This window comes from Nelumbo lutea, chromosome 2, assembly GCF_056320005.1.
Source record: "Nelumbo lutea isolate HS-2025 chromosome 2, American lotus-T2T, whole genome shotgun sequence".
Classification (NCBI taxonomy): domain Eukaryota; kingdom Viridiplantae; phylum Streptophyta; class Magnoliopsida; order Proteales; family Nelumbonaceae; genus Nelumbo; species Nelumbo lutea.
This window is the reverse complement of record NC_142685.1, coordinates 8,355,752-8,366,910: the sequence shown is the minus strand read 5'-3', so window position 1 is coordinate 8,366,910 and position 11,159 is coordinate 8,355,752. Positions and strand designations below refer to the sequence as shown.

At 37.7% G+C, this 11,159-nt stretch overlaps 1 protein-coding gene across 1 annotated transcript; it reads left to right on the top strand.

Moving 5' to 3' along the window:
* The first annotated feature begins 2,096 nt into the window (after window positions 1-2,096).
* LOC148868414 (aquaporin PIP2-4-like) lies at window positions 2,097-5,218 on the top strand. Its single transcript, XM_088973394.1, has 3 exons — window positions 2,097-2,692; window positions 2,931-3,226; window positions 4,507-5,218. The coding sequence occupies exons 1-3, from the start codon at window positions 2,386-2,388 to the stop codon at window positions 4,765-4,767; spliced, it is 864 nt and encodes a 287-aa protein (XP_088829520.1). The 5' UTR covers window positions 2,097-2,385; the 3' UTR covers window positions 4,768-5,218.
* The last annotated feature ends 5,941 nt before the right edge of the window (window positions 5,219-11,159 follow it).

Sequence of the window (11,159 nt, the reverse complement as noted above, 5' to 3'; positions counted from 1 at the left end):
CCCTCGGCCTCCGGTGTTTATGCCTGATACTGTTGTCAGTTGTGAGTTAAGTTATGAGTTATGACATTACATACACAGACATGTAGACGCCATCCAATCCCAAGGCCAAAGACAATCCCTAATCCCTATTTCGTTGTCTTGATGCCAATATTATTGGCGATTGACAGCATTTCTGATTTCGGTTCGGATTCTATACTGCTGCTGATCAAAAGAAATAAAAGAGATTCTATACAAAATTCTTCGGATTCTGGTGCAGAAAATTTTGATACATACAGATTCTGTGCTGCTGCTGCTGCCGCTGCTACCCGATGATGATGAACAAGCGCAGAGGGCGACCCTCAATTCAACTCCTTTTATTCAATGATGTTAGAAAAGAATTCTAATCTAATTGTTTTAAGTAGAAACAATTTAATTCCATCTTTTATAATATTTAATAAATATATTGAACAGCGGAAAAAGTAAATGGAAATCACGTTGAATGTCCAGGCGCATCCTGAAGGTGAACGACATGGATGAGTGGTCCCCACCGACGGTGGCATCATTGCGCCTTGTTCTGACAAAGAATACATGTAGGACCACCTCCCTTTCGATTCCAGACCCTTCCAATTTTTTTCCATACCAAACCGTCAGGAGATCTGCAGCCGTCCGTTTCGGCTACATGTCACGATCTTTTTGTGAGACGTATGATTTCCTAAAGTCGTCAAACATGAGGCCGAGCTTCTTCCACGTGTCCCCCCAGATTCCCCAAAAGTTGTCCTGTCACAGTTTCCTTTCGTTGCTATTTTGTAATAAGCTAAAGCTACTTCAACTCCTTACCCTAAAAAGTGAAAACCGAAAACCCTCACGGTCACAGCTCTTGTTTTAACTTCCTACGGTCGGAACCATCGTTTTCCGGACTGTGGGGCGCGCTCCGTGGGAAGCCCATGCCCATCCGATGAATTTACTACCGACTACCGTGTCTTCTAAGCAAAGTGAAATTCGGACTTTAACTGTCCTTCCGACCCGATGATTCTGTATGCATGTCTCACGATGAAAAATTGAGGTCCTAGTAATCACCAGCTGACTCCTCTGGCCCTACTTGATAGGCTGATTGCTAGATAAGGAGCTAAGCCAGATAGGGACGAAGACGATATCTAAGATTAGAAAGTTTTGGTTGAGTACTGTCTTGTGTAGATAAGCGCACCAGATTTATTATATTAATTAGGAAATGGAATAATAATAATAATAATCATAATAATAATGCAGGGTACCGTAAATCTATGATAAATAGTAAATAAAATAATTCGGTACATTGCATTTTGCATGGAGTCACCGAGTCAAAGCTTTCATTTTTGAGGATCTATTTGGCTTTGACATTTTAGTAGAGATGGTATTGGTTGCCGATTGGACCGTTGCAGATTTATTTTAGCCGTTAATTTTAATGAAAGCGCCTGGCTATGTCATGTCTTATGCAAACATCAGTAGTAAATACTAAATGGTAAAAATACAGGGTTTTCTTAATTCCGAAACTGCCCTCATTGTCTATTCAGTATTCACAAGAATTCAGATTTTAAGGCAAAAGGCACTTCGGTACGACTATGAAGAAAGTTCCATACGACTGAGATTAACGGTTTACAGTAAATTAATTTGAATCAGAATAGAAAAAAGATGGAGGCAAAACAAGGTGGATAGATTTTGATAATTGCGTAAAAAAGACACGTGAAAATTAGATGAACGAGACCTTGTTAGAGAGTTAACCACAGTCCACTTTCAACCCAACGCATTAAGGAGTAAGGACAGCACTACGTCCTTAATTATTAAGTAAATAAACCAATTAGAAGGTGCCAGATGCTTCAATTCTCAGGAGAAAAAAAAAACAGTATATACAGCTGAGCTGAGAGCCTGAGACCTGAGGGGCATGCACGAACTTGCTCAAACAATATAATTATATATAGAAGGTGAGATTAGTCATTATGTCATATATTCATTCACTTTTTAGTTTTTACCAAAGAAAATATATTGATCATTCACATTGTAAAAATGGCAAAAAAAAAAAAAAAAAAAAGAAAGGGGATTTCCGGAATAACTTATTAACACCTCTCTAATCTTATGTATGTGTGTGTGTCTAAAAAAGAGAAGAGAGAAGCGAACAAACAAAAAAGCTGGAGCGAAGAAAAGGGGGCCAATGAAAGCGAAATAAAATCGTAATTAGTGGGACTAGGGCGGCAATATTATAAGTTAATAAACATATTTCTTTTTTGTCAATCTCCCAATATAAATACCCCTCTATCTCTCTCATTTTCCTCCCACTCACAATAAAACACAAAACCACTCAAACAAGGGTCCAAGGCCATCCTCCTCCACATCTCTGTTTTCTTTCCTGTGAAGTCTTGTGTTTCGTGCGGCATGGCCAAGGACGTTGAATCTTCTGAACACAGCCACTTCTCCGCCAAGGACTACCACGACCCCCCTCCGGCGTCGTTGATCGACCCCGATGAATTAAGCAAGTGGTCCTTCTACAGGGCTCTCATCGCGGAGTTCATTGCGACACTTTTGTTTCTTTACATTACTGTGTTGACGGTCATCGGTTACAAACGCCAGACCGATTCGTCTCATAACGGTACTGATTGTGGTGGCGTTGGCCTCCTCGGTATCGCTTGGGCTTTTGGTGGTATGATCTTCATTCTTGTTTACTGCACGGCTGGTATCTCTGGTGAGTTTTTCTATTCTCTCTCTCTCTCTCTCTACACAGATAGGTTTCTCAAAAATAAAAACATAAGTTTTATTTAAAATACTTATATTTCTTATAGTTATTGGTATTTTCTTCTGATTAAAAATTAATTGTTTAACAAAAAAATAAAATGAAAAGGAAGCTGAAAGCTCCTCTGGATCTGCTTGGGCGCACTTGTAGTATTATTCCTCATGCAACTTTATATGATGGTGGTGAACAGGAGGACACATAAACCCAGCTGTGACGTTCGGGCTGTTCTTGGCACGTAAGGTGTCGCTAATCCGAGCCGTGATGTACATAATAGCTCAATGCCTGGGCGCAATCTGCGGGGTCGGGTTGGTCAAGGGTTTTCAGAAGAGTTACTACGTCCGCTACGGTGGTGGGGCGAACGAGCTGGCAGATGGATACAGCAAGGGCGTAGGATTGGCAGCCGAGATCATCGGTACCTTCGTCCTCGTCTACACCGTTTTCTCCGCCACTGACCCCAAGAGAAACGCCAGAGACTCACATGTCCCGGTAAAATCACCTTTGCCGATATATACTCCAATACTGTTTATTTCAAAATTTTCTGGTTGGGTGAAGAGTGAGTGATACACGTAACTAGTCCCTATTCCCTAATATGGACTTTTCAAAGGAGTCAGCCCTTTTGGGCAGGAGACACGACTTGCGGTGGAGCATCGGCGACGGCCGGTGAATTTGGAATTTGCAAAGGAGGAGAAGTGAGGAGTCCCCTCCCCCTCCCCAAAGGCTCAGGTTAGGGTTAGACAGAAACCCGACTCCAGAAACCCAATCCCCATGCCCATGCCCATGCCCATGCCCATGCCACGCTGGAGCCTGGAGTGCCAGCATGTGACACGTGAGATGACAAACCAACCCCGCCAAAGTCAGCAGGAAAATAGTAACCGTTGGTCAATGAAAAATGAAAATAGATAAAAGAGCTACCCCCTCCCCCATTCATAGATAGACCTACTATTACATAACATAGACAGACATGAGGCAGACAGCTTCCAGTACAGTCATTAACCACCACAAGATAATTCCCATCAACATTCAACCCCACCTAAAAATAAAAAGGAAATATACACCACGAGGAAGACGAATACCTGTCAATTGTGACTTGTCACCGCACCCCCGCACCCGCACCGCTTCACTTTTGTTTTTCTGGAAGCATTTATCATTATGCACTCCGTGCGCATGCTAAAGGAACTATGGCCCCAAATCAATATCACATCCATCAACCGGAGGAAAACACAGCCACGTTACCCATGTTATCTTTTCAACTATCTCTATTGATATAAAAATCATTCGTCTCATCTTCTTCCACGGTTTCACCCTTCCACTTCCAAGGCAAATATTCCCCTTGGTCTTGGTTAAGAATTAATCATTCTCCGTTGGGGAAATAAGAACCTTTTATTTATCCATATCAAGCAAATTATCCACTGTTGTATATATTAATTTTTTAATTTTTTATTTACGGCAAATGCTAGTTATTATATATAACCCTTTCTCTGAACTAGCACGCAACGCATCCAAGTTCTATTCAGGCAATTGCGATGCATCACATCAGCCTCGTGAACGTTCATTCAACTGTGAGGCTGACGTGGCATATCGTGATTGGCCCAATATCCTCCCGTTCCAGCAGAGTATTCTATCTTAATAGTCAGTCGCAAATAATAGAATAATTAAAGGTTAGAAACATGTATTGACGTAGGCACATGCATGCAATGCATTAATTACCCACCATAGTAGTTTTGTTATTGAAATCTGAAAGTCTTGATGTGGTTATGTGCGATAAGGTTTTGGCGCCACTCCCCATCGGATTCGCAGTATTCATGGTTCACCTGGCCACCATCCCAATCACCGGAACCGGCATCAACCCGGCTAGGAGTCTTGGAGCCGCTGTCATCTTCAACAAGGACAAGGCTTGGGATGACCACTGGATCTTCTGGGTCGGACCCTTCATTGGAGCTGCCATCGCAGCGTTCTACCATCAATACATCCTCAGAGCAGCAGCTATTAAAGCTTTGGGATCCTTCAGGAGCAACCCCCACGTCTAAATTTCCAAGATTAGTTCTGGTTTTTGTCCTTCGTCAAAGTTCGGGAGACAGATGAAGATGTACTAAGGACAATTGGTGGTTTTTACTTTCCAAGAGCAAGTAGTAATAATGGAGGAGTTGCGAGTCTGTGTGAAGCTCCCCTTGGCTCTTTTTGTCCTTCTTCCCAACTTTCCTTTTCTTTTTCTTTCAAGCACAAAAGAAAGAAAAGAAAAAAAAGATGGGGAGGAGAATGAGAGAGGGTTGAGGACCCAAAGAACTGTAGATAAGATGTCTTTGGGAGGAAGGGGATCTTTAGTGTATCCCTTTTGGTCTTTCTCAGCACTTGCTTCGAATGTATCTAAGTGCTTAGTGTTGGTGTAATTTTTCTTCATCTTTCCTTTCGTGTAGCCATGATGTTTCCAGAATCCAGATGAATGTAGCTAGAAGTAAGTGGTTTGATTGTCTTGGTTTCTGCCTTTCTGGTCCATATATACTTTCTCCTTAATTTTGTGCTTCAACTTTAACTAGCAGTCGTAATTAATTAAGCCATCCTTAATCCTTATGAGGGAAACATACATTAATTGACGACTCGATAAGTCTTCACATCGCTTTCTACAGTACTGGATCTGAGTCATTCATGTTGTTTTTACCCACAAATGATATTAATAATTATCTCATATTGTATGCATCTGGGTCGAACAGAATATTGAATTGAATAGTTGGTTACTTGGTATTTTAATCCTAATTTTTCGACTTGTCATTTTTGCTCGCTTCGAAGTCCAAACTGCAACATACGATTCTTTTTTCCCTCTCTTGGCATTTTCCTTGTGCAAGAAGAAACCTCTCATTTCCCTCTTACAAAAACATCGATCTCTGCTGGAGATGTGAAATGATGGAAGAAGAAAGCAAGAACATAGTGGGAGGGGGGATCAGGGCAACATCAGGATTTCATATCAACGCATTAGTAGAGACTAGAGAGGAAGACCAAGTTGCGGACTGGATCACAAACGAGGGGAATTGAATGCTAGCTACAAGTCTTTCTCTATCTGTTTCATATACCTGGAGCCTAGATTATATTCTGTTATCTGAATTTCTAGGTTGGTTTGAATTTTCTTCCATTGTATTTAAAAAAAGCGAAAAACAAAACCAAGTGCTGAATAATAGCCTACTCTATGTCATAAATTTCCTCGCTTGTTGGCTTATATCAATGCTTTCCTATCGATCATCTCATCCTCATCACACTACTAATAAGGCTTCAAATTTAATATTTTCATGGAAAAAAGTTTTCTTTTTAATTTTAATTTTTTTTTTGCTTCAAAAAGTTCAATTTTATTTTTATGGAAAAGGTTTAATTCTATTACGCAACGGTTAATACTTAATGTTTGCTGATTAAAGAGGATGGGCGGTTTTGTTTGGGTGGGGGGCCTGGGGCCTGGGGCGTGGTGGAATGGTTCCTTGGATTGAAGAAGCAAATTTCAAAAACCAAGCTGAATTTTGGGGTTAATATAATTCTTCCAATCCTATCCAAGATGGGGAAAACCTTAAGATGGTGGCAAAAAGGAAATAAAAAAAGAAAAAGAGGTTAGGTGAGAGGTAGTTCATCATAGATTCGTGTTAATTTATAAATAAATAAATAAATATCTTTTCCTTGTTTTTGATGACTATTGGCTATTTTAAGAACAGAGTGGGTAATACTAAACTGCTCAAAGATTCCTTTTTGCCTTAAATCCAAGGGAACAGTTTGCTGTTGATTGTGTAATTGTGACACTTGACCAGGAGGCCGGGCAAGGGCCAAGGGCCAAGGGGTGGCAATTATTTGTGTGTGTGGTGTGTACTGATCATGCATGCTGTTAAAGGCTCCGTTGGCGAAGAGTGCAAATACAAATATGATTGGTTGTAATGATAAATTTGCATTCTTTCTCAAATAATTTCTAGTTGTGGGTATACATTAAACTTGAATTTTAAGACAACAATCTATCTTCTTTTTTTTACATGGGACCAATTTGGATACAAGAGTTTACATCCAAACGCCTGCATATAGAAATGCATTATTGCTGTCATTTTCAGTTCATAAATAAATTCTTACGTCAAATGGAGCCTAAATGGATATCACCTAGAGGAATGCTGTTACACTTGAATCGAAGCAATTGATTATAAATACCAAGTAAATAATTTGAACTATCCTAAATTAATTCATGAATCAATCGCTATTGTCATGTCAGTACAGTTATAATAGATGTTCGATTCGTGCAATGGCTGTAGGAAAATTCATTTAGGCTAAAGATTGAAGGGATTTTTACTCGAGTCCACTTCAGAATATTCGTCACTTTTTTTTTTTTTTTCTTTTTCTTTTTCCAATGTATTAATGCCTAGCTAGTTGCTCCCATATATACACCGTTCCCTGTGAATTTTACATCTTACCCTCTATAATATTGACCCGAACTTTACGATTGTATTATGAATTCTCAAGTGGAGTGAACAATAAAAAGCCTTAAGATAACAAAGTCATGTTAAAATTGTGGTGATATTAGAGAAGCAATCCTTCCTCCATGTAGAACAATTTACATAACAAAGTCATGTTGAAATTGTAAACGATCCATGTGCGGTATTTTTGTCTACAACACACACACAACACATGTTTCACATAATAAAGCTACTGTTGTTATATGTAAATTTAACAACAATCAAAATGGATGTAACCACATGGCACACTGAAATAGATGTTCACCTTGTTATATATACTGGGGCTTGCTATTAAAGAAATGACTCTGCCTCCATCTAAATCAATTGTCAATTCTTACAGATACATGCACCAAAAATCAAAGACTCCAACAACTCCCTTACAAACTTATGCTTAACTTTGAATGATGTTAAATATTTGTTTATAAATACGATTAAATCAAATTATTTCAAAATAATTCACAAATTTAATCACTATTGTTATGACTTATGTCCAAGTAAAATCAAAATATCTGTGCCATCACAAATTGAGCGAAATGCCTAATAATATGAAAATTTTTAGTTAGTAGCTTCCCCATAGCAGCTTTTGGCTCTGCAGGGTGTACCCCACCCACCCACACAGAAAATAAATCTGGGTGCCGTTTGGCAAGTTTTCTTATGTAAATCCAACAATAGCTTAGATGGCCAAAAGATGTAGGGCTTGTTTGGCGTGTTTTTTTAGTAGTCTTTCGGCTGTTTACAAGTTGGGCAGACCAATTTTTGATCTATTCCCATTTAGTTCACGGAAGGCCTAACTGCGAAAAGTCAGAGCACCGAAAAGATGCGAGAAGCCAATTTTGGACTGATTTCGAGAAGCTCCAAATGAAGTTTTTTGTGCGGAAAGACGTGTATCTGCCAAACTAGTTTTAGGCTGCTTAGATCTTCATGCAAATGCTCAATGTGTCTTTTGACTGTCAGAACTATTAGAAGATCTTCCCAAAAAGACTTGCCCAATGGGCCCGTAATTAATGAGCTTTTTGGGGTCTTATCTTTAATGATTTAGACCATTTGGTAAGTATCATAGTCTACAGTTATCTATATAGTTGTAAAATAAAAGATTTTAGGTGTGAAAAGATAGGAAACTTCATTTAGGCCCAGTTTGGCACATCTTTTTTGTGTGATCTGTCAGCTATTTAAAAGCATGTCAGACTACATTGTGTTCTTTTTCCATTTGGTTCACAAGAGATTTGTTACCAAAAGACATTGTGCCGAAAAGATGCATAAAGCCTGTTATTTTTGGGAAGCTCCAAGTAAAGCTTTTCGCTTTTTTTTTCAACTCATCTTCGCACGAAAGGACACACCTTAACCAAACAGTTTTCGTGCTGTCAATATCTTGATGCAAAAACTCATTATGTCTTTTGATTGTCAGAGATTCCATAAGATCTTTCAAAAAAGACTTACAAACAACCCCTTAAAGTTCGCAGATTTTTTTTGCAATTTTGAGCTTTCATGAGCTTTTTAGAAATAAGTATTTCTAGCTTTTTGTATTTCATTGCCAAACATAGAAAAACTAAATTTCGTCTTCCAAACTTTGAAAAGCCCAAAAGATGACACACACAAAAAGGCAGGCCAAACACCTCCCTAAAAGCCCAAGTTTGTTGTCCTTTCAAAATAGAAAAAGAAAAAAAAAAAAAACACTTTTTTGTAAAGCTTCTTTTAGTGGCTTGACCAAAGCAATTGAGAAAAGCATCTCAACTAGAACTTCAGCCCTCCCAAACAGGCTCATCATAATTCCAACGGCAGATGTTACAATTTGTATAGAACTTGGTTTCTCAATGGCAATTGGACATTGAATTTAGGGGAAAACCTATCGTACCGAAAATAAATAATACCAGAAAAGCTTTGACTATTATATAGTAAGATTTTGCCTCAAAACTGTTATAAAGCCATAAAAATCGTGCCTTAACTAGTTGGGAGGACTGACCTCCATATTGTCTTCATTCTTGCTTTAATTGCCATCGAATAATGGCCGATTACAATATATTATCTATTAATACTCTGTATATTATAGTAATCAAAACCATTGCAACTGATCAGTGGTCAGTGCCTGCAGTGTCCATTTGCCTTCTGTAGTAGCGTGTGTAAATTGAGCTATAAGTTGGTTCAACCTGTGAAGCTGACCCAACTTAATCCGAAAAAATAGGGTTAAGGTCTCATATTTAGTTATCCAAATGTAAAAAATGAATGGATTCGACTAAAAAAAAATTGGGTTGGGTTGGGTCATGGGATTATTTATGCATTATTAAAAGTTTTCACTCTTTAATATTTTTTATTTAGTCTTTATTTTTTATTGTTTATTCTTTAAATTGTTAAATTTCAAGTTTTTTTTTTTATTTTATTTTGAAATTTTAAGGTTAATTCTTTTAATTTTAACATTTTTCATATAAATTTTCTTTCTTTTTTAAATTTCAATTATATTTTGGAATGACCCTAATTGACTCATAGGTCAATCCTAACACAAATATTTAAGGTTTGGGTCTAGCATTTGACAACCCAACCTGAAATTCAATCCGACCTGAAATTAATCCAAAGTACCTTAACCCAATTCATACCCGACCCACCCAACCCAATTGTCAGGTCGTACTTTTCGTCAAACAATTTTCCGTTCAAATTCAAATGCATTCACCAGGCCAAATGGTTTGACCGCATTACAAACTCATGCTTATATTTTAAATGACGTAATAAGTTTGTTTGTTTCAGATATTTCTAATGCTTACCAACTGAGTGGTGGCCAGTTGGTACGTTGGCTGGATACTTCCAACAGATATGAGGATTCGAATCTCTATTACCAGTTAGTTTTTGAGTTGTTAATGTGTTGTGTTGAATAAAAAAAGGGTAAATTTTCTTGTTTGTGAAATTGAGTAATTGTATTTTACTGTTTAATTATTGTCTTGCACCATTTGTTTTACCCTTACTCTTAATACCCTTAATGTTTCGTCAAAATTTATATATTTGGCATCACATGACCTATAAATTCTCTTTAAAACCTAATTTTGCTCATCCCTCTCATTTTCTTTTCCATACAGCGTCTGAGGTCTACGTTATGTGTCTCAGTACAGTTACAATTGGGTTGGGATAAGTTTTGGTTGTTTTGGAATTAGGGGTGTCAAGTGGACTGGATTTGGTCCAATCCGATTTAATCCAATGTGAATCCATTATAAATGGGACAGGTTAAATTCAATCTAATGAATGTTTTGGACTAATTTGGATTGGTCCGATTTAATGTTTGGACCGTCTAATCTGCTCAAATTCATTTTGAAATAGGTTGATTTCAACCCAAATCTGGTCCATTGATACATATATTCGTATCTTATATCAATAGATCAGATATTGGCTTAATCCAACCTAATCCAGTATAAATTTATTACGGATAGACTAAGTTCAATCTAATCTAATAAATATTTTGGACCAAATCGATTCACATCTAATCTGTCTAAATTAATTTTGGACTGGACAAGATCCAATCCAAAACCAGTCCATTGACACCCTTAATTGCAATGGAGCAACCTAACCATGACGCCAAAAGTCCCACCCTTGAGACGAAAAAGGTAAATGCTTTTTAATTGGAACATTATTACCTTTAGAGGTTGTTCTTACTAATAATAGTTTGTCAGAGTAATTGTTGAATGTGCTCTTTCTGTAATTTCCTTATTTCTAAACGGTATAATATAATTTGGTAATCTTCTTTTCGTTTCATAAGATATGATTTGATAATCTTCTTCCATAAGTCATCACATCTTTTGAAATCACATCAATTTGTTTGTGATATTTTAAGTAGGGATTTTTATCGTTAAATCCCCCTAAAAATTTTTTACACGTTCATACACAGTTCGGGTCAGTGTGAAGAGAGCGAAAGATTCATAATTCACGGGGATGGTGTGCATAGGGATTTATTATGGGTAAATACAAGAACA